Source organism: Gastrolobium bilobum, unplaced genomic scaffold (genome assembly GCF_033153095.1).
Source record: "Gastrolobium bilobum isolate Gb01-03AN ecotype WA unplaced genomic scaffold, APGP_CSIRO_Gbil_v1 utg4792, whole genome shotgun sequence".
NCBI classification, from domain to species: Eukaryota; Viridiplantae; Streptophyta; class Magnoliopsida; order Fabales; family Fabaceae; genus Gastrolobium; species Gastrolobium bilobum.
The window spans coordinates 142,149-166,805 of NW_026895592.1; the positions used below are offsets into that span (position 1 = coordinate 142,149).

At 37.9% G+C, this 24,657-nt stretch overlaps 2 protein-coding genes and 1 non-coding gene across 3 annotated transcripts; all 3 read left to right on the plus strand.

Annotated features, from left to right (window-relative positions):
- The first annotated feature begins 12,467 nt into the window (after positions 1 to 12,467).
- On the plus strand, positions 12,468 to 12,573 carry LOC133318420 (small nucleolar RNA R71). The gene has a single exon (XR_009752469.1). It is a non-coding gene; the product is annotated as a small nucleolar RNA R71 (small nucleolar RNA).
- Positions 12,574 to 16,064: 3,491 nt separating this feature from the next.
- Positions 16,065 to 17,552, plus strand: LOC133318377 (uncharacterized). Its single transcript, XM_061520363.1, has 2 exons — positions 16,065 to 16,757; positions 16,803 to 17,552. The coding sequence occupies exons 1-2, from the start codon at positions 16,065 to 16,067 to the stop codon at positions 17,550 to 17,552; spliced, it is 1,443 nt and encodes a 480-aa protein (XP_061376347.1).
- A 1,810-nt stretch (positions 17,553 to 19,362) lies between these two features.
- On the plus strand, positions 19,363 to 21,893 carry LOC133318386 (uncharacterized; the record flags this gene model as incomplete). The annotated part of the gene is made up of 5 exons (XM_061520374.1): positions 19,363 to 19,426; positions 19,543 to 19,716; positions 19,966 to 20,261; positions 20,565 to 21,299; positions 21,423 to 21,893. Coding segments are annotated over exons 1-5 (1,740 nt in total), but the record flags the coding sequence as incomplete, so codon positions are not given.
- Between the last annotated feature and the right edge of the window lie 2,764 nt (positions 21,894 to 24,657).

Sequence of the window (24,657 nt, forward strand, 5' to 3'; positions counted from 1 at the left end):
TCACAAATATTACAGGTGCTCCCCACGGGGACACACTCGGTCTGATAAAATCCTTTATAGACAACTCCTCTAAATGTTTCTTCAGCTCAGCCAACTCAAGCGGCGACATCCGGTATGGAGCCAAAGAAATAAACCCCACACCAGGCAACAATTCAATCGAGAATTCAATCTCTCTCAGGTGGAAATTCCGGTATCTCATCAGGGAATACATCCACAAACTCATTAACCACCGGAATAGTAGAAATCTCAATCTCTTTACCACCCACCAATCCATCCAAGAAAATATAACCCTGATCCCCAACCTTCAAGGCTTTAACCGCTTTACACATAGGCAGAAAGGGAGACGGAGTAACCGAGGGCTTCTCGTGAGATAATATTAACCTCTTGCCGCAGCAATCAATCATTGCGCAGTTTTGAGACAACCAATCCATGCCCAATATCAAATTAACAGAGGCCAGGGGCAAGATAATCAAATCCATAGTGTAGCCCCTGCCTTCGTAAACAAACCCGACCTCTTTACAAATAAAGGAGGAATCACTAACCTCTCCTGTAGCCGTAGTAATACGCATAGGGGGAATCATCCGTGATACTTTTAACCCCAACCCCTTAGCAACATATTCTGCCACGAACGAATGTGTAGATCTCGAATCAAATAAAACAGACAAATCAATATTAGAGATGAAAATTATACCTTTAACCAAATTTGGTGCCTTCTCCGTCTGCTGCGCATTAGTAGTATAAACACGCTCAACCGTAGGAGCAGATGGCAAGGCCTGCAGATTCGCAGCCTGCCCAATATTACTGTAACAGTTATTGGCATAATGCCTAACCTTACCACATTTAAAGCAAGAATTCTGAGTCGCAGTACAAGGGCCCTGATGAAACCTCTTACACTTATCACATCTAGGATTAGAATTCCTATCATTAAATTCGCCCCTCTGACCACCACCTCTCTTAAACTGACCCGGAGGCTGCCTCACCTGCAACCCCTACCTCTATTGTTATTCTGATGGTAGCCACCTCTCTTATTATTACCTGGAGGACCAGGTGTCCTCGAAGAACCAGACTTTGGATATCAGTTATAAACACTTTCAACCCTTTTGCACTGGGTCACTAAATCAGCAAAGTTCCTCACAGCAGTATTGGACATCCTCTTAGCAATCTTCTCATTCAAACCTCTCTGAAACTTAGCAGACAGAAACTCAGGAGTCGGCAACACACCCCCATAATTAGTAAACTTCACTAACTCATTGAACTTCGCCACATAGGCATCATCAGTCATGGTACCCTGTACCAATTTCTCAAACTCACCTTACTTAGCTTCTCGAACATCCCTGGGAAAATACTCTTCATGAAATAGTCTTTCAAACAAAGCCAAAGTAATTTCTTCTCCCTGAATAGTAAAAGGCTGAGATGTATTGTACCACCACTCGTGGGCATCTCCCTCGACCATATAAACAGAGTACAATAATCTCTGGGGATCCTGACATCCCATAACCTGGAATATTTTCTCCATATCCATCAACCAGGTAGTCACTACTTTTGGGTCCCTTGACCCCTGAAATGCTGGCGGTTTATGTTTCCTAAAAGAAATGAGTCTCTGCTCATCAGTACCAACAAATACTTGCCCAGCAACTCCAGACGAATGAGCAACAACAGCAGGATCCACAGAAGGCTCTGGGATATAAGTAGGATCAGTAGTGTGGCGACTAGCCTCCTCAGAATGACGACTAGCCCCACTCCTTTCCTGGTGAGGTGTAACAGATGGTGTACGGGTATGAGTCTCCGTAGCCGTAAGTGGAGGAGAATCATCCCTCCTGTTCCGAGCACTATCTTCCCTCATCTCAGTCATGAAGGCATGCATCATATCCTGATTATTTTTCATCAGGGTCTCAGTCATATTTCTATTTGCAGCAGTCTCCTCCTGCAGAGCATTCAGAACTGCAGTCATAGGATCTGGTGCTACTAGACGACTTGCACCTCGAGTTCCACAGCGACCTCATGCCCTACTCATGATATCTGTACATGTAACACAAAGGAATGAGCTGATCAGACCCACACTGAGGAATCACATATACATTAATCATAAACAGTTCACAGATAGCTATGCAACACAAAATACAGTTATACACTATCAGAGTTCCCTTACAAAACTGCTCTGATACCATAAAATGTAACAGCCCGTTGTACACCGGTATCGTTAACATTAATTATGATATTAAGCGCAGTTACAATCACAGCGATTCATTTACAAAATGCGAGTAAACTTTTTTCGTTTATTACGCGAACCTTGAAAACAATAAAAGCGTAATAATTAAAAGCTGTGACCGTAACTGTAAACTCTTACGGAATATATTTAAACTACTTTTATAACTTATTTTACTTACGACAAGTCACTAAGGGGTTCCCATAAACCCACTTAGCTAATTTCTCACTTTTACGTTTTCTACCTATCCGAACATGGTTCGGTCTCTAATTTTTTGCAAATAAACCGCATTCTAAAAACCTCCCGTATTTTGATATGTTATTCTATACTCAATTACCTCTCTAGGAAGCTATCACAAGATTCATTTAGAGCTCGTTTGCTCCGGATATCGCCGTTTGAATTTGGACAAGCAAAACTGCCAACCAACTCCAAAACAGCTCCAAACATCCCTCACTCCACGAATTACTGCAAAAAATCCACTCAACCAATTGCTCTCAAATTTTTATACAACAAACTAGACACCTCTAGATTCAATTTTATATATCATACACTTAATTTGACTAATAAACGAAGCAGAAATTAATTTCCCAAAACCGGTCCAGAACTGCCATAAGTGCAGTGAGCAAATGGGCAGTCTGTACTCTCTGCCTTCTCCAGGCCGGCGTTCAACCCAGAATTCTATCAAATTTTACTATAAGCTAGAGGACATCTCAAGCTTCAAAATGGCGTATGGCACGTCCAAATCGAACCTCTGTGGAGGGAGATATTCTCTCCCGAAGTTCGCCTAAATTATGCCAATTTCTAGAAATTTCTCAAGAGTTTCCTTTATTTTTACAAAAATCCCCAAGTTTGCTAATGTAATCTAGGACCTCAAATGTACCTAATAATCATTGGGTGGCACACACAAGGACCAACAATGCCTTGGGGCACTTATAACCCATCACAGTTTATTTTACATATATAAGATACTTATCACTTTGCTTCCTTTATCAATACTTAGTAAGTTTCAATCATCAAAGTTCAATTGCATGCATTTACTAATCATACACATAATCATAATCCTAAAATAGGCTATTGCCCTTTCATCGTATTACACATACTTCAAATTACACAAGGTCCAAATACAATCTTTACAATTATCCAATTACAACATAATTCATAAATCTCCAAATGCTATAAAATACTTGTATCTAGACTTAGGCAAAATAACATGAACAATTATGAACATAAAACTCATCCTATCAATATATAAAATGTTCATGCCCTAAATCTAGCCTAGGCCCAATGGCCATCAAAATGCAAAAGCATAAAGTCCTCCAACGACTCATCCTACGGGCTTCTTGCCCGTCGCTCCTGTGCCACTGCTACCTCCTGAAATAATGCCCCCAAGACGGGGTGAGATATACAAATGTATCTCAGTAACCCGGAGGTTCCGGAGAAAACTCCGCCCAATGGCTCACTTCGATGCATATAAATAATATAAAACAACATCTTGAAAAACGGGATAAAGCAAGGGATTTAGAGAAACTGGGGATCATAGGAATATAAAATACGACGAAGCTGGAACGGTAGCTACCAATACCATGCAACGTCCTGCCTAATGGCTCGACATATAAGCCTACGGGTCTCATCCAAGGCGTGTTCCAAGAACATCCAACCAAGTTATCCCTCCCATCCATATACACCCGAGACTTCCTAGTGTGCTCCTATCCGGATCACACACCACGACCCTAGGTCAATTGGAACTCCCTCTCGGAGACCTATCCAGTGGAAGTCCGAAATGCCCGAAGGCAAACTGTCTACTGGCCAGAGACTCGGTACCTATGTACCAACATACATACTATATGCATGATCATGCTGTTCTACATTACTTACATACATTTCCTACCATCACCCTCAACGGGCATGGTGGAACACACAAGGGGATCAAGCCTCAGTACCAAGAGGTTACCTTAATAAGCCTCTCCACTTAGCTCCAAAGCAGTATATTCTCTGAGCTCGTTACTCAACATAAATGCCTACACAGAGGACATTCCCAATTACTTAAAACTCATACGAACACATGCAAGTTAACAATTATTCAAGCATTGTTCCAATCACTTACCTCAATCTCACTTGGTCCAGGACCAATGGCAATCCACCGACTCACGGTTCGGGGTTCAAATCAACGTACGACAACCTACAACAACCATGTACGAAACATCAGTACATGACAATTCTATCGGAACACGAAAAACGTCAAAACCACCCCTACACCCTTGTAGGTTCGGCCAAAGTAGTGTAAATTTGAGATTTATTTTTCTAAATTTTCTTTCTCATTTTCTTAGGCATCCATAGGTTGCTAAAAGGCCAATTCAAGTGCCGTTTTTCATTTTACGTCTTTTAAACGTCGTTTTGCTTAATATTTTGCTCTATGTCCAATTAAACACTCAACACTATCAAATATTTTTCTATTGATTTTCCAACCTTCCAACCACCACACAACTCATCTAATCACCATTTAACACATGATACATCATCCAAGCAAAGTCGACAACATCCAACTCCTAATTCTCCTCAAATGGCCGAATTGTAACATAGGCAATTCCAAATGATTTTCACTCAATTTTAACCACTCCACACCTCATACAATCTCATTATATCAACATACAATCATGCAACAACTCATTAATCCAATCCTAACACATTTCCAAAACTCAAAGTCATGACAACCTAAAATTTTTCTAAGTTAAAAGTTCACATTTTTCATCAATAATTTTTATTGCATTTATGGCTACTACACATCATTCTAAGACACATTCATGTACAAACATTTTCCATTTGAGCTCTCTAAACACATCAATCAACCAAGCCCTCTTTAGGGTTCATAAATCCAATCACAAGATTCAACCGTTTAAATGCAAGGAAACTTACTCAAAAGCTTAGCACAAGGCTCCTCCTAAACATACTCCACCATTGGAGCATCTAGAAACTCCATGAAGGTGAAATGGCCATGGAGGGAGGGAGACCCACAAGAGAGAAGAAGAGAATAGGAGAGAGAGTGTCATATTTTCTAATAAGAAGGGTCACTTAAGTCACTTAAACCATAGGTGGGTCCCACATGCGATTTAACTTTAATCAATCACCTAACTTAAATCACCAATTCATAACCTAGGTATTTTTCTCGTCCACGTCATATTTTTACTTCCTAAAAATACTGATTATATTTTCACGCTTATCGGTACAATTATACCGCAGTATTTTACACCGAAAAAATCACTATTCATCAAATTTTTTGAAACTTGCCTATCCACTCGATTTTTTGTCCTGAATCCATTTTCGGCAATATTTTTTATCATCTGAGACCTTCTACTCAATTTTTCATCTTCTTAGGGTTGCGTGTTGGCTAATTACCATTTTACCATTTCTTTGTATTTTGGCCTAATTTTCAGGATTTTCACTAATCCTTCCCTTTAATTCTAATTTAATATTTTAATATTTGATTTAGAATTGCGAGGTGTTATAGAGTTGATCTTAAGGGTGAAAGGAGAGCAAACAACATTCAAAGTCTTTGAAAAAGAAGTTCTACACCTACAACTTAGTCGGGAGACCAAGTTTGTTTTATTAATGAAAAGAAGGGTGAGGAAGATAAAAAGAAGAAAGCCCATCAACCATATGAGAATTAAAGCCAAAGGTCAAGATGGAAAAGCTCAAGAGCAAGGAAAAAAATGTAAAAACTAAGTTTAGAGTTCCTGATGCTACTTATCTCATCCATATGCACATGAGTACTTGATGCTCTCCGGCAAGTATACCGATCGCACAAGTAATATAGAAAGTGAGTAGAGTATCGTCTCCACAGGGATTGTGATCGTATATCAATTAATTGTTCCTTTCAAGAATGGAAGAGTTCAAATGGTTTTTGACAAATATTGTCAATTTGTGTAAAAGTGAGAACTAAAAATAAAGACTTATTTTTGTAATATTGTTTATAAGAAATAGAACAATAAACTGAGAATTGATTTTTCTAAAGGTGAGAAAAGCATTGTAGCTAGAGCGCACTCACCTTATGATCCCCACTTCTTACTTTGGATTGATTTAAAAATACTTATTTATATAAATACTCAGATAATTATCTTCTAGAATTAATTAGTTAAATTCCAATCCCTTGGCAATTTAACCCTTTAATCTCAATTGGAATCCTAATCCCTTAGTAACCCCTCATGAGAATTAAGCAATGAACACGATAATTCAAGTATCTGCAATTAAATATACATCTATTCCTAGCATGCATAATAATTGTTATCTTACCCCCTTTCAGGATGAAAACTCCAATATTCGTATCTAGGGTTCTAACCCTCAACCTATCCTCAACTATCAGATTGATCAATTCTAATAAAGAGAATATAAATACGCACAGGATAGAGATAAAGACAATTTATATAAACGAGTAAAAATAATCCAATCCGTCGTAACAAGGGTTCACATAGGGTTTGTGACCCTAACTACAATAAAAAGTAAACTAGCCAAACATAATCATGGCTAAAAATCCAATATTCATAAAAACATAAAATAAAAGAGAAGAAGAAGAAGAAGAAGAACAAGAATTTCTCTCCGGAGCTCTCCTTCTGACGCACGACGGTCTCCTTAGGTCCAGAATACCTAATTCTGTGCTGAGCCTCCTTTTTATAATCTTCTTTTTCATCTTCCAAAATTACCCTTTAGGAAGCACGGTTTGTAATTTCGTAATCTGGCGCTCTCAGCGTCAGATCCACGCCAAGAGTGTGATTCCCTCTGAATCTTCACGCCATCAGCGTGAAATCCACGCTATGAGCGTGGGAGAAAGAATGGTTTCACGTCATCAACGTGAACTCCACGCTATGAGCGTGGGAGTTTCTGGTTCTTCACACCATCAGCGTGAAATCCACGCTATGAGCGTGGATCTTCATTTTGGCAAGTCTCCATTTGGCTCCAGTTTTGTCTGCTTTTCCTACAAAATCAACATAAAGTCAGTTGAACAATCCTGGATTTGGAATTTCAGCAAAACGACAATAAACGTTGCTTTTTTACTCAGGATTAGCCAATAATCTTCTTCTTTTTGGCTTGACTTTACCCATATGCTGAAGGCATATCAAACAATTCCCAGATTTGAACGTTGCTGTCCCCAACAATGTACAAGACTCAATCCAGGAAACAATCAATTATTCCAACATAACATCACACAGACAATCAATAGCTCACTATGCTAAGCATGACTGAATCAATGCAAAGAACTCCTAACAATGCCTTCTATTCTCATGAAAATGTTAGAATCTAGCTTGCACACCCCTCACCAAGATAAACATATAACGCTCAGCACTCAAGTGTTTGGGGGAATAACAATCACTCAATCCATCACAGCAATAGCACTACCATAAGCTTGATCATTGATGCTTCCCGGCAAGTATACCGATCACACAAGCAATAAAGTGATAAGTAAAGTATCGTCTCCACAAGGATTGTGATCGTATATCAAATAATAATTCTTTTCAAGAATGGATGAGTTCAAATGGTTTTGACAAATATTGTCGATTGGTTTGAAATTGAGAACTGAAATAAAGACTTATTTTTGTAATTTTTATATTGAGAAAAAGAACAATAAAATAAGAATTGATGTTTTGAAAATATGAGAAAAACATTGTAGCTAGAGCGCACTCACCTTATGATCCCCACTTCTTACTTTGGATTGATTTACAATATTCATTTATAAAATTACTCGGATAAATTATTATCTAAAATAATTAGTTAAATCTCAATCCCTTGGCAATTTAACCCTTTAATCTCAATTGGAATCCTAATCCCTTAGCAACCCCTCATGAAAATTAAGCGATGAACTCAATAATTTAGGCATCCGCAATTCAATACACATTTATTCCTAGCATGCATACGAACCGTTATCCTACCCTTTTCAGGATGAAAACCCCAATATTCCTATCTAGGGTTCTAACCCTCAGACTATTATCAACTATTAGAGTGATCAATTCTAATAAAGAAAATATAAAATACGAATAGGGTAGAGATAAAGATAATTATATAAACGAGCAATTATAAATCAATCCGCGTAACAAGGGTTCACATAGGGTTTGTGACCCTAACTACAATAAAAATAAATTAGCCAAACATAATCATGGCTAAAAATAATCCAATATTCAAAAGCATAAAATTAAGGAGAAAAGAGAAGAAGAACTTGATCTCAGGAATCCTCTCGGAGCTCTGTTGTCGTCTCTCTTCAGAAGAATAGGTCTGAATCCCTAATTTTGTCATGAGGATCCTATTTATAAGTCTCTTCTATTTTTCCAAAATTGCCCTCGCACAGCACGGTATAATTTCCGCAAACCGGCGCCAGTTGACGCCATTCTTCACCTTTTTGGGCGCCACTTGGCATGGTCGCTCTAGTTTGCGCCATTCTGGAGCCAACTAGCGCCAATTCTCTGGCATTTGTACTATGCAACATGGCGCTAACTTGCGCCACTGTGGCACCAAGTTGCGCCATTTCTCTGGACTTTGGCCTATGCGACATGATGCAACATGGAACTTTCCTGTGTGTGGAGTCGCGTCAACATGCTTTTTATAATTTGTAATTTTCACTCCTTTTACCTGTAAAAACACATCCAAAAGGTGAATATTATTGACATAGAAAGAATCAATATAAATAGCAAATATGTATTTAAATTGCTCTCTTATGACCCAATTCTTATCAATTTTAATACCGAAAAATCACACTTGCCAGAGGCACATCAAACCATTCCCAGATTTAAACGTTGCTGTCCCCAGCAATGTACACGACTCAATCCAGGGAACAATCAATTATTCCAACATAACATCACACAGACAATCAATAGATCACTATGCTAAGCATGATTGAATCAATGCAAAGAATTCCTGACAATGCCTTCTATTCTCATGAAAATGTCAGAATCTAGCTTGAACACCCCTCACCAAGACAAAACATATAACGCTCAGCACTCAAGTGTTTGGGGGGGGGGGGAGTAACAATCACTCAATCCATCTCAGCAATAACATTACCATAAGCTTGATCATATTCTAAAAAATTCTTAAAAATGAAGAATCAAACACATGTATCAATTGATCAAAAGGACTTCAAAGGTTGTAACTTGGCCGGGTTAATGGGTAGGAATATATGGACAATAGCTCAAACACAAATGAGATTGAAAAACTGGTATTAATTCACTCTAACACATTCAACTCAATGGTTTTGCTCTACTCAGATTCCCACAGAATTTCGGGAATTAATTCCTATCAACCACCTTTTCTTTACATTCACCCTTTTTCTTTTTCTTGCTTTTTTCTTTTTCTTTTTCTCCCTTTGTTTTAAGGGCACAGATGAAATTTTACCTCCCCTAATTACTTGACCTTTGTGGAGCTTACCTCAATTTCTTTATTTTATTTTTCAACACATCAGTAATTCAATCTCAATTAAGGTAAGTCACATGGATATGGGCTAAGCCATCAATAAGGAATTATGAACAAAAAGGCTCAGGCTCAAAGGGGTTAGCAATGGAAAAATTCATACAGGTGGGTTATTTTTGGCCAATAGCTAACAAGAACAAAATGCCTTTATCATATCAACCAATGCATGCATCTCAGAGAAACAGAGCAAGTTCTAGAATGCTATCACAGTGAGGTCTCTCAGAATAAAATAAGTGTTTAAGCACAAAACCTCACCAGCTATGATGTCAAGCTAGACTTCCAAAAGAAACATCAGGCATCATTAATCATTCAAACACAAAATTTAGACAAACGAGCAATCATGAAATCTACTCATGCCCATACAATATCATGCCAGAAGTCATACAATATACTTCTAAAATTTCAGTCAACCACATTACTAGATAAGCAAATTTAAACCTGAAAATTGCTTGAAAAACAGATTTTTTTTTTTAGATAAAAATAAAGAGCACACAAAATACTACAAAAATAACTAAGAAAATTAAAGGAGTTAGAATATCTCCCCTGATAGAAGAATTGCAGTTCTAAGGTGCAAGCCTACCATTCCCAGATTTAGAGAATTGCTGTTCTCAGCAATAATTTAACCACAAGAAGAAAGAAAAACCTGCACAATAGAACAAACAGTGGCATATAGGATAAACTATAATGCCCACATTAAAATATCAGAAAGAGATATACCAACACAAAACAACTAAAAAAACAATACGAAATAGAAAAATAAACTAATATACAAAATCTCCGTCACCAAGGAGATATCAATCAACCCTCCATGTTATCCCCCTCAGCAGCGTGGGATGACTCAGCAAAAGGAAGATTCGGTGGTACGGGATGCTTTGGTGTATGAGACCACCATTCCCAGATTTGTTCCAAACCATGAAGCCATGTTAAGAACTCTTTGAAGCTTTGATTTTTCCGAGAGATAGAGTCTCAGTGTCTCTTGTCAAACTCCAGCTCCTGGTGTCTCTTCCAACTCGTATCAAATAGTTTCACCACTTCCTTTCTCATTGCCTTCTTCTTGGTTGGATTACGCCTCCTTTGAGGCATCTTCACCTCTTTGACATCATCTTTTAGAGTTTGAGGAAGCTCTTTCAATTCCACTTTTGAGGTACCATCGTCTTTGTAATCTTCAACTTTTTCAGGAACCTCAACCGTTACATTTTTTTCTTCTTCCTTAAAGACTTCAAGACTAAAACAATCCTCTTTGTGAGAAGACTGTTTTAAAGAATCAAAGACATGAATAGTAACAGTTTCATCATTCATTCTTAGCTCGAGCTTCCCGTTTTCAACATCAATCAGTGCTCAAGATGTAGCTAAGAAAGGTCTACCCAGCAAAAGAGGCATCTCAGCTCCCCCTTCCGTGTCCAACACCACAAAATCAACAGAAAATATGAACTTGTCCACCTTCACAAGAACATCTTCCACTATTCCACTAGGCTTCCTTATAGACTTATCAGCAAGTTGAAGAGATGCCAACGTAGGCTTCAACTCGGTGATGCCCAAGGAATTACAAACAGAAAGGGGCATCAAATTAACGCTAGCCCCAAGATCACATAATGCCCTGCCAATTTTGGTGTTGCCAATTTCAATTTGAATATTGAAGCTCCCTGGACCACTCAACTTGGGTGGAAACTTCTTCTGTATTATGGCACTACACTCCTCAGTGAGTGTTACTGTTTGGCACTCTTGCAGCTTATGCTTTATTGATAACAAGTCTTTCATAAACTTGGCATAATTGGGCATGCAAGCCAGAGCTTCAGCAAAGGGAATGTTGACATGCAATTTCTTGAATATATCAAGAAATCTGTCATAATGTTGCTTCTGAGCATCCTTCTTGAATCTTTCAGGATAGGGTGCCATGGCCCTCGCATATTCGTGACTCAATTCATGCTTTTTCTTTTCCACTGGCTTCACCACTTCAACAGGTTTTTCAATTTATTTTTCTTTTTCTGGCTCACCTGCAGTGTCTAACTTTTCTTTAACCTCAGGAGATGGAAGTATTTTTCCACTTCTAATTGTGATGGCCGTACAATCTTCCCTCGGATTGGTGACTGTGTTACTAGGGAAGGTGCCTGGAGTTCTATCAGCAATTTGCTTAGCCAGTTGGCCAATTTGAGTCTCCAAATTTCTGATAGAAGACTGTGTGTTCTTGGTATTGGCCCTTGTCTCTTCCATGAAGGCATTGGAGTGTTGAGCCATCTGTCCCACTAGATTCTCCAAATCAGAGGGTTCCTTAGCTGGAATTGGTGGAGGCTGCAGATAGTTGTTAGAACTATAATCAAGACCACCTCCTTGACCTCTCCTCTGAAAATTGCTATTTCCAGAAGGGAAATTCGGATTCCTCGGACTGTTTCGTGGCAGAGATCTTTGATCATACCATACCCCATTCACCTGCACTTGTTGAGGGGAGTCAGAAGATAATATAGATGAACAGTCATTGGATTCATGGTCACCCTTGCAGTACTCACAAACAACTGAAGCAACTTGGGCTTGGACACTAGAGAGTTGCATCTTGTCAAGCCTCGATGTTAGATTTGCCATTTGCTGTGATAACAATTTATTTTCAGCTAGCACTACATCATTATTGTCCAGGTGAAGAATACCTCTCTTAGGCTTAGATGACAACCCTTCATTTTCATTGGCAACCATTCTTTCAATCAATGCAAGAGTCTCATTTGCTCTCATCGATTTGATGCTACCACCTGCTGCACCATTCAGGACCATCTGGATTTTCGGTTTGCATCCGTTGAAGAAGATTCGGACTTGATCACCATTGGTCATGGGGTAATGAGGGCATCTCCTCATTAGATCTTTGAAGCGGTTCCAGGCTGCACACATAGTTTCACCCTCAGCTTGAGTGAAATTGGTGATATCATTCACCATTTGATTGTACCTCTCCATTGAGAAGAATTCAGCAAAGAACTTGTTTGATAAATTCTCCCATGAGGGAATACTTCTCGTAGGTTGCCTCTCCAACCAATTCAAAGCTTTTCCTTTAAGAGCAAAAGGGAACAGCCTTAACCGGATTGCATCATTGGACACTTGAGGATGCTTGGTCGAGTCACAGATCATCAGGAATCAGTTTACGAACCTATGAGGGTCTTCATCATCCTCTCCACCAAACTGAGCTCTCTCCACCAGTCGAATATTATCAGACTTGAGCTCCCAATTATTGTTGCCCACTTCAGGATGGACAATGCTCGCATTGGGTCTGTTGAATAATGGAGTCAGAATGGTATCCATGAGCGGATTATCCTCTTCATTGTTCCCTGCCATGGTGTATTCTTCTTCTGACAGAATATCTAACTCAATGAATACAAGGTTCTTCCGAGCAAATTTCCTGTTTTTCTTCTCTGTCTTTGTGATCTCCAAATCAAGTGGAAACTCGGGCTCTTTACCTCGCATACAACTTGGAAAAGAGATTAGTAGCATTTGTTCAAATATCACAAAAAAAATCAAAAATAAAAATAAAAGAAAAATCCAATCTTAAAAATCAAAATTAATTGATATACGAAACGCCAATCCCCGGCAACGGCGCCAAAAACTTGATGCTTCCCGACAAGTATACCGATCGCACAAGTAATAAAGTGGTAAGTAAAGTATCGTCTCCACAGGGATTGTGATCGTATATCAAATAATAATTGTTTTCAAGAATGGATGAGTTCAAATGGTTTTGACAAATATTGTCGATTGGTTTGAAATCGAGAACTGAAATAAAGACTTATTTTTGTAATTTTTATATTGAGAAAAAGAACAATAAAATAAGAATTGATGTTTTGAAAATATGAGAAAAACATTGTAGCTAGAGCGCACTCACCTTATCATCCCCACTTCTTACTTTGGATTGATTTACAATATTCATTTTTTTTTTTGGAGTTACCCAACCCTAATTATCTCTTTGAGACGAGTTGGCTCCCTCCGGTATCCCCACGAGCTTCAACTCTTTGAGCCAGCTATGGGACTAATCCGGAGTGCGGGGGAACAGTGATGGCTAAAGGTTCAGCCCCCTCCCCAAGAATGCATTCAGCGGGAATCGAACACATATCCAACCCCACTAACTCAGCGCCAAGTTACCAACTGAGCTGCACCCATTGGGTTACAATATTCATTTATAAAATTACACGGATAAATTATTATCTAAAATAATTAGTTAAATCTCAATCCCTTGGCAATTTAACCCTTTAATCTCAATTGGAATCCTAATCCCTTAGCAACCCCTCATGAAAATTAAGCGATGAACTCAATAATTTAGGCATCCGCAATTCAATACACATCTATTCCTAGCATGCATACGAACCGTTATCCTACCCCCTTTCAGGATGAAAACCCCAATATTCCTATCTAGGGTTCTAACCCTCAGACTATTATCAACTATTAGAGTGATCAATTCTAATAAAGAAAATATAAAATACGAACAGGGTAGAGATAAAGATAATTATATAAACGAGCAATTATAAATCAATCCGCGTAACAAGGGTTCACATAGGGTTTGTGACCCTAACTACAATAAAAATAAATTAGCCAAACATAATCATGGCTAAAAATAATCCAATATTCAAAAGCATAAAATTAAGGAGAAAAGAGAAGAAGAACTTGATCTCAGGAATCCTCTCGGAGCTCTGCCGTCGTCTCTCTTCAAAAGAATAGGTTTGAATCCCTAATTCTGTCATGAGGATCCTATTTATAAGTCTCTTCTATTTTTCCAAAATTGCCCTCGCACAACAGGTATAATTTCCGGCAAACCGGCGCTAGTTGGCGCCATTTTTCACCTTTTTGGGCGCCACTTGGCATGGTCGCGCTAGTTTGCGCCATTCTGGAGCCAACTAGCGCCAATTCTCTGGCATTTGTACAATGCAACATGGCGCTAACTTGCGCCACTGTGGCCCCAAGTTGCGCCATTTCTTTGGACTTTGGCCTGTGCGACATGATGCAACATGGAACTTTCCTGTGTGTGGAGTCGCGTCATCAGGCTTTTTATAATTTGTAATTTTCACTCCTTTTACCTGTAAAAATACAACCAAAAGGTGAATATTATTGACATAGAAAGAATCAATATAAATAGCAAATATGTATTTAAATTGCTCTCTTATGACCCAATTCTTATCAATTTTAATACCGAAAAACCACACTTGCCAGAGGCACATCAATCATATTCTCAAGTTCCTAAAGATGAGGAACATTAACACATGCACAATTGATCAAAAGGACTTCTCAGGTTGTAACTTGGCCGGTTTAAAGGGTAGGAATATATGGAAAGTAGCTCAAACAACAATGAGATTGAAAAACTGATATTATTTCATTCTTAACACATTCAACTCAATGATTTTGCTCCACTAACATTCCCACAGAATTTCGGGAATTAATTCCTTTCAGCCACCTTTTCTTTACATTCACCTTCTTCTTTTTTCTTTTTCTCCCTTTGTTTTAAGGGCACAGATGAAATTTTTCCTCTTCTAATTACTTGACCTTTGTGGAGCCTTTGTTTTATTTTCAACACAACAGTAATTCAATCTCAATTAAGGTAAGTCACTTGGAAATAAGCTAAGCAATCAGCAGGAATTATGAACAAAAGGGCTCAGGCTCAAAGGGGTTAACACTGAAGAAATCAAACAGTTGGGCTATCTGGCCATGGCTAACAGAATAAAATTGCCTTAATCATTTCAATCAATGCATGCATGACAGAGAAACAGAACAAGTTCTAGAATGCTATCACAGTGAGGCCTCTCAGAATAAAATAAGTGTTTAAGCACAAAACCTCACCAGCTATGATGTCAAGCTAGACTTCCAAAAGAAACATCAGGCATCATTAATCATTCAAGCACAAAATTCAGACAAACGAGCAATCATGAAATCTACTCATGCCCATACAATATAATGCCAGAAGTTCATACAACATACTTCCAAAAATTCAGTCAAGCATATTAACTAGATAAGCACATTTAAACCTGAGAATTGCTTGAAAAGCATATCATTTTTTTTAAGATAAAGAGCAACACAAAATACTAACTAAAATGACTAAGAAAAATTAAAAGAGTTTAGAATATCTCCCCTGATAGATGAATTGCAGTTCTAAGATGCAAGCCTACCATTCCCAGATTTAGAGAATTGCTGTCCTCAGCAATAATTAAACCACAAGAAGGAAGAAAAACCTGCACAATGGAACAAACAGTGGCATATAGGATGAACTATAATGCACACATTAAAACATCAGAGAGAAATATACCAACGCAAAATAACTAAAAATGCGAAACAGAAAAATAAAGTAATATACAAAATCTCCATCAGCAAGGAGATATAATCAACTCTCCATGTCATCCCCTTCAGCAGCGTGGGGTGACTCAGCATATGGAGGATCCGGTGGAACTATGCGAAGTTCATGAAGGACCTTTTATCAAAGAAATGCAGGTTGAAGGAATGCGAAACAGTGGCCTTGACAAAGGAATGCAGTGCAATCATCCAGAAGAAACCTCCTCCCAAGCTGAAGGATCCGGGCAGCTTCAGTATTCCTATCGAAATAGGAAACATTGAAGTTGGAAAAGCATTATGTGATCTAGGAGCAAGTATCAACCTGATGCCACTGTCCATGTGCAGAGCTCTTGGAATCAAAGAGCTCAAGCCGACTACAGTTTCTCTCCAGTTAGCTGATAGATCGATCAGACGACCAGATGGGGTAATTGAGGATGTTTTAGTTAAAATCGATAAATTTATCTTCCCTGCATATTTTGTAGTTCTGAATATGGAAGAAGACACCGAAATTCCCCTATTACTTGGAAGGCCATTCTTAGCCATCTTGAAGGCAATTATTGATGTGGAGCAAGGAAAACTGATGCTGAGGGTGAACGAAGAAACAGTCACCATTGACGTCTTCGAGTCAATGAAACATCCAACAGACGGAGAAGACTGTTTCATGATAGACATAATACAAGAAGCAATTGATGATGCTATGAAAGAGGAGAGTTCCCCGCTCGAGTTAGAACAAATCAACGACGACGTTGAAATAGCTGATAAAGAACCAGTGGTGGAAGAACTTGAAAGAAAGAAAGATGACATCCCTCTTGGAGCACCAAAGGTAGAGCTTAAGGAGTTACCTCCAAATTAAAAATATGCCTTCCAGGGTAACAACAATACCTATCCAGTCATCATCAATGTTGAGCTAACAACAGCAGAAGAAGAGAAACTTCTTAAAGTGCTGAAGAAACACAAAGCTGCCATAGGATGGTCCTTCTCCGACCTAAAAGGTATAAATCCTTCCTTTTGTACTTATAAAATTCTAATGGAAGATGATATAAAACCTGTGAGGCAGCCACAAAGGAGACTCAATCCAACCATGAAAGAAGTGGTTAGAAAAGAAGTAGTAAAACTATTGGATGCAGGTACGATCTACCCAATATCTGATAGTGCATGGATAAGTCCTGTACAAACGGTACCCAAGAAAGGTGGAGTCACCGTGGTGAAGAAGGAGAACAATGAGTTGATTTCAACAAGGACAGTCACTGGGTGGAGGATATGCGTTGACTACAGAAGACTAAACACAGCCACTCGGAAGGACCACTTCCCACTTCCTTTCTTGGACCAGATGTTGGAGAGACTAGCTGGCCATGCCTTCTACTGCTTCCTGGATGGGTACTCAGGCTACAACCAAATAACAGTAGCTCCAGAAGTTCAAGAAAAGACAGCATTCACATGCCCTTACGGAGTCTTCGCTTACCGGAGGATACCCTTCGGCCTGTGCAATGCTCCTGCAACTTTCCAAAGGTGTATGCTTTATATCTTTTCTGATATGATTGAGAAATCTATTGAAATCTTCATGGATGACTTCTGTTTTTGGTCCCTTGATATGCGCTTAGCATATAAGGAAATCTGAGCCAAAAAAGAGAAAGAATGTTGATGAAATCTTGAGAAAAAGAGCAAGAATCACTGTTAATTTGTCAAAATCTTAATCAAGGATTGAATACTGATTTTATGCTAATTTTGTAGGAAAAAGAAAACAAACTGGAGTAAAATGAGGATTTTTCAAATCAAAATCCACGCTCAAAGCGTGGATCTCACGCTGGAAGCGTGGAAGGAATTTTTCAGACAGAAGCATTCACGCTTGATGCGTGAATTTGACGCTGATAGCGTCAGTTTGCGAATTCTCAGATCCCGTGTTTTGCAACAGGGCAATTTTGGAAAAGGAAAAGATTTAAAAATAAAGTGTGGATATTCAGCAATTAGATCTCTTTCCAAATTAGAGATAAGATTACAAAGAGATGCGAAAAAGATATGATCAAGATCGCGACAGATTCCATAAAGATTTGATGAAGATTTATTCAGAAAAGATATGGAATTAAAGCGAAACAAATCTAGATGATTTGTGAGAAGATTGAATCAAGATACAATAAAGATTTGAAATTCTAATTTATCAATCAAATCTCCAAGATTTTTACATGAAAAAGGAAACAAAGTTTAAATCAAATACAAATCTTGGATGGACTCAAAGGAAGATTAGATGATGGGCCCAATTCCTGTGGCTATAAATAAGGAGCTTGGGAGCACAACCAAGGAACCAATTAACAACTCGGAGCAAGCAGAGGGTGACTGAAGATCAAGATTTCTTCTCCATTCTTTCCAGTAATTATAGTTTTTATGCTTTCTTTGGAATATTTGTTTATGTCAGATATGACTATGTCTGGCTAAGTTCTTTTATTGTAGTTAGGGTCACAAACCCTATGTGAACCCTTGTTATGACGGATTGATTTAAATTATTTTACTCGTTTATATAAATTTCTTTATCTTATCTTGTGCGTATTTGATATTTTCTTTATTAAACCTGATCAATTTGATAGTTGAAAATAGTCTGAGGGTTAGAACCTTAAATAGGGATATTGGGGTTTCTGATCTTGGAAGGAGATAAGATAACTATTGGTATGCATACTAGGGATAAATGTATATTTAATTACAGATGTTGGAATTATTGTGTTCATTGCTTAATTCTCATGAGGGGTTACTAAGGGATTAGGATTCCAAGTGAGGTTAAAGGGTTAAGTTACCAAGGGATTGGAATTTAATTATTAATATATTGAGATCATAATTATCTGAGAAATTATATAAATAAGTATTTTGTATCAATCCAAAGTAATAAGTGGGGATCATAGGGAGAGTGTTCCCTAACTGCAATTCTTTCTCATATTTTCAAAACCAACTCCATTATTATTCTTTTTTTCATTCTTGAAAATACAAAAACTCAAAAATAAGTCTTTATTTTTACTAAGATTCAATTTAATTTTCCCAACAAGAGATCAAGTTTTTCAACTTAAAGTGACTGATTATTTTAGTACTTGGTTTTCAATCCCTGAGGAGACGATCTTTCTTACTACTTTACTACTTATGCGAAACGGTATACTTGCCGGATAGCATCAAGTTTTTGGCGCCGTTGCCGGGGATTGAAAATTTCAATATTATAAATAACCTTTGATCTTTGAGATATAATTTTATTTTATTTTATTTTATTATTCTTGTTTGCATTTTACAGGTGCTATTAACAAATTTTTCTGAGTTTTATGCGAGGTAAACTTCCACCTAAAGACTTTTTGCTTGATCCTGAAATTTCAAGGACTGAGAGGAGACTTAGGAAGGCGGCTAGGCAGATAATTTGGGAAGATTTGAAAAGCGTACCTGCACAACCGAAACTAGAGATGGAAGGAAACAACAACGCTGATGGTGGCATAGGCCACAATGCAATTAATCCACCCCAAGATTGTTGGAAAGTATTCTGACACCAGTGTTCAATAGGCCAAACTCAAGCATAGTCAGGCCGACGGTGGAGGCAAACAATTTTGAGTTGAAACCATCATTGATTTCTTTGGTGGCAAGAGCTCAATATTCTGGTGCTGACGCGGAAGACCCTCATGAGTTCATAGATCGATTTTTGATGATCTGTGACACTACAAAGCACAATGGTGTGCCAGCTGATGCTATCAGGCTCCGACTGTTTCCTTTTGCTGTTAAGGGAAGTGCTCTCAAATGGATAGAAAGGCAACCAGCAAATAGTATCTCAACATGGGAAGATTTGTCAAACAAATTCTTTTCCCATTTCTTTTCTATGGAGAAATATAATCAGCTGGTGAATGCAATCACGAATTTTCGTCAATTTGAAGAAGAATCATTATGTGCAACTTGGAATAGATTCCAAGAACTTATCAGGAAGTGTCCACAATGGGAAGCAGACAATGACAGAAAGGTAGCAATTTTCTTTAATGGCATTTCTCCTGAAACAAGGTTGGTGATTAATGGTGCAGCTGGAGGTTCTATTCGGCAGAGTACCTCAGAGCAAGCTCTCGATCTGATAAAGAAGTTGGCAAGAGATGAAAATGAGAGTGTTCCAACCTCAGTAAAAAGAGGAGTGATAAAGCAAGAAAACAATGACACTTTGCTCGCTGAACTGTTATCCAAAAAGATTGATAGTAAGTTTGACAGTTTGGCGCAACAATTTCATAAATTCCAAGTGTCTCATGTTCAATCAACTTCTCAGGAAGCTCACGAATCCAACGAATGCTCTAATTCGTTATCAGATGATTCACCTCAACAAGTACAGGTGAATGGAATATGATATGACCAGCGCCCTCAACCGTCAAACTTTCCAAGGAACAATAACTATGGTGCTGGAGGTGGTGGTGGAAATTTTTAGCGAAGAACTCAAGGAGCTGGCATGGATTACAAATCTAATAACTACCAGCAGCCTCCACAAATTCAAGCAAAGGAACCCTCTGAATTGGAAAAGTTAGTGGCACAGATGGCTCAACATTCAAATGCTTTCATGGAGGAGCTCTTCAACAACAAAAATACAAGTGCTTCCATAAAGAACCTGGAGAATTAGATAGGTCAACTTGCAAAGCAGGTTTCAGAAAGAATTCCAGGTACTTTTCCTAGTAATACAGTTATCAATCCAAAGGAAGACTGCGTGGCTATTACCACTAGAAGTGGCAAAGTTGTAGCACCGCTTGCAAATCCAACTCTTGATCGTGCGGAAGACAAGGAACAAGAGGAGAAGCAGAAAGGAGCAGTTGAACCAGAGGCTGAAGTAATTGTGAAAGAAAAGGAGAAAGAAGCCGTCATTGAAAAGGAAAAACCATCTTTCTTTGATAAGAATTGCCCATTGACCCATGAATATATAATGGCTCAAGCACCTTACCCAGAAAGGTTCAAGAAAGAGGTTACTAACAAGCATTATGACAGGTTCTTAGACATCTTCAAGAAGCTGCACATCAATATTCCTTTTGCAGAAGCCTTAGCAAATATGCCTGGATATGCAAAATTCATGAAGGATCTGTTGAAGAAGAATAAACTGCAAGAATGCCAAACCGTTGAACTTACTGCAAAAAATAGTGCATTCATTCAGCAGAAGATTCCAGCTAAGCTTCGTGATCCAGGTAGTTTTAATATTCCCATTACTATTGATGATATTGCCATTGGCAGAGCTATTTGTGATCTTGGGGCTAATATCAACTTGATGCCTCTTTCTATTTATAAGTCACTGGGAATTGAAGAATTGAAACCCACAGAAGTTTCTCTTCAACTTGCTGATAGATCTGTGAGGAAACCTAACGGGATCATTGAAGATGTTCTTGTCAAAGTTGACAAGTTTATCTTTCTTGTTGATTTTGTGGTGTTGGATACAGGGGAAGGAAGTGATAAGCCTCTGCTTTTAGGTAGGCCCTTTTTGGCTACAGCCCGTGCTCTAATTGATGTTGAGCAGGGAATGATTAAATTAAGGATGCATGATGAGGAACTCAATTACAATGTTTTTGAGGCAATGAAAAGACCAGCTGAGAATGATGATTGTTTTCAAGTTGAAGTGTTTCAAGAGCAACATAAGAAGATGCGTCCACAAGAGATTGATTATGAGTTGAGAGCCCGTGATCATGTTCCCTTTGAAGGCAAAGAAGTTGCTGTGGAAGAGCTTAAAGAAAAAGCTGATGATATAGAAGATAAGCCACCCAAGGTTGAGTTGAAAACTCTGCCTGATACTTTGAAATATGTATTCTTGGGGAATGAAGAGACTTATCATGTAATTGTCAATACGACACTATCTCCTGGTCAAGAAAAGGAGCTTGTTGAAGTTCTAAAAGCTCATAAGACTGCCATAGGGTGGTCTATTTCTGATTTAAAGGGTATTAATCCCTCTATTTGCACACACAAAATTCTTATGGCAGAAAACATCAAACCTGTGAGACAACCGCAAAGAAGGCTTAACCCGATCAGAAATGAGGTGGTCAAAATTTTTGATACGAGTTGGAAGAGACACCAGAAGCTGAAGTTTGACAAGAGACACCGAGATTCTATATCTCGGAAAAATCAAAATTTCAAAGAGTTCTTAACATGGCTACATGGTTTGGAACAAATCTGGGAATGATGGTCTTCTACACCTACGCATCCAGTACCACCAGACCTTCCATTTGCTGAGTCATCCCACGCTGCTGAGGGGGATGACATGGAGGGTTGATTATATCTCTTTGCTGACGGATATTTTGTATATTAGTTTATTTTTCTGTTTCGTATTTTTATTTTTATTTTTAGTGGCTTTACGTTGGTATATTTTTCTCTGAAGTTTTGATGTGCGCATTATAGTTTATTCTATATGCCACTCTTTGTTCTATTGTGCATGTTTTTCTTCCTTCTTGTGGTTTAATTATTGCTGAGGACAGCAATTCTCTAAATCTGGGAATGGTAGGCTTGCACCTGAGAACTGCTGCAATTCTTCTATCAGGGGAGATATTTTAACCTTCAATTTTTTATTTTATTTTATTTGCTGTTTTGAGTTAGATTCAATTTTTATTTTTATTTTAAGAAAAGAAAAAAATAAAATTTAGATTATTCCTAAACAAGCAGTTCCAGAATGTTCTGAGATTACTCAGTAAGTAATTAGATTGAGTTGGATGAAGCATTATAACTGTGAGCAATTACTTGTTTTAATCTGAGAATGATGACTGCTCGTTTTTATAACTGTTTTGCTAAAATGTTTGATAATGCTTGATGTGAAACAATGAATTGAGATTCTAGTTTGGATTTTAACTGTGAGGATTTGAGCCTAAACATAATTTTATTTTAGAGAGGCCTCACTGTAGTAGATTCTAGAACTTGAACTGTTTCTCTGGCTTGTCATGCATAACTAAAATGATAAGGGTATTTTTTTATTCTTATTAACTTAGAGCCAAATAGCCTACCCATAAGAATTTCCATTGTTAAGCCCCTTTGAGCCTTAAACCAGTTCATTTCAACCTGATGAAAATTACTTAATCCTGTTCCTCTTGACACACCTTGAGAGATTGAACGCTGAACAAAAGAAGAAAAATCAAAGTACTTCTCAAAAGGAAAAGTTAAGTAGTTGAACAAGGAAAAGAAGGAGAATTGCAGCTCAAGAGAGAAAAGGAAGAAAACATCTGCAAACAAGGAAAGAAAAAGGTAGCAAATAAAGGAAAAGAATCCCAAGTTTGTAAAATGAGGCATAATGAAGAAGAGAAAGAAGTATTGTTAAAATCAGTATTTCAATCTCTCCAATAAAGCTTCCGACAAAATGATTCTCACCCCCAAACCAGGCCAAGTTACAACCTATCAAAGACCTTTTGATCAGTCTGTGCATGTCAAATGGATTCCTCATTCTTAGGAATTGAGAATAAGTTCAAGCCTATGGAATTACTGCTACACTAATGGAATAAGTGTGAAACCCTCAAACACTGAGCGTAATGAGAGTATATTTATAACTGATGAGGAATATTCATGCTGGAGTTTTAATTCTTGATATAACTGAAAAGCATTGTTGGGAGTTTTTAACAAAATGCATAGCAGTCTGAATTCTTAAGATGTTGTGTTCCATGTTTTCACTGAATTATTCTTTGTTGATAACTTGAATCTATTACATTGCTGAGGACAACAAAGTTCTAATCTGGGAATTGTTTGATATGCGCTTAGCATATAAGGAAATCTGAGCCAAAAAAGAGAAAGAATGTTGATGAAATCTTGAGAAAAAGAGCAAGAATCACTGTTAATTTGTCAAAATCTTAATCAAGGATTGAATACTGATTTTATGCTAATTTTGTAGGAAAAAGCAAACAAACTTGAGCAAAATGAGGATTTTTCAAAATCAAAATCCACGCTCAAAGCGTGGATCTCACGCTGGAAGCGTGGAAGGAATTTTTCAGACAGAAGCATTCACGCTTGAAGCGTGAATTTGACGTTGAGAGCGTCAGTTTGCGAATTCTCAGATCCCGTGTTTTGCAACGGGGAAATTTTGGAAAAGGAAAAGACTTAAAAATAAAGTGTGGATATTCAGCAATTAGATCTCTTTCCAAATTAGAGATAAGATTACAAAGAGATGCGAAAAAGATATGATCAAGATCGCGACAGATTCCATAAAGATTTGATGAAGATTTATTCAGAAAAGATATGGAATTAAAGCGGAAACAAATCTAGATGATTTGTGAGAAGATTGAATCAAGATACAATAAAGATTTGAAATTCTAATTTATCAATCAAATCTCCAAGATTTTTACATGAAAAAGGAAACAAAGTTTAAATCAAATACAAATCTTGGATGGACTCAAAGGAAGATTAGATGATGGGCCCAATTCCTGTGGCTATAAATAAGGAGTTTGGGAGCACAACCAAGGAACCAATTAACAACTCGGAGGAAGCAGAGGGTGACTGAAGATCAAGATTTCTTCTCCATTCTTTCCAGTAATTATAGTTTTTATGCTTTCTTTTGAATATTTGTTTATGTCAGATATGACTATGTCTGGCTAAGTTCTTTTATTGTAGTTAGGGTCACAAACCCTATGTGAACCCTTGTTATGACGGATTGATTTAAATTATTTTACTCGTTTATATAAATTTCTTTATCTTATCTTGTGCGTATTTGATATTTTCTTTATTAAACCTGATCAATTTGATAGTTGAAAATAGTCTGAGGGTTAGAACCTTAAATAGGGATATTG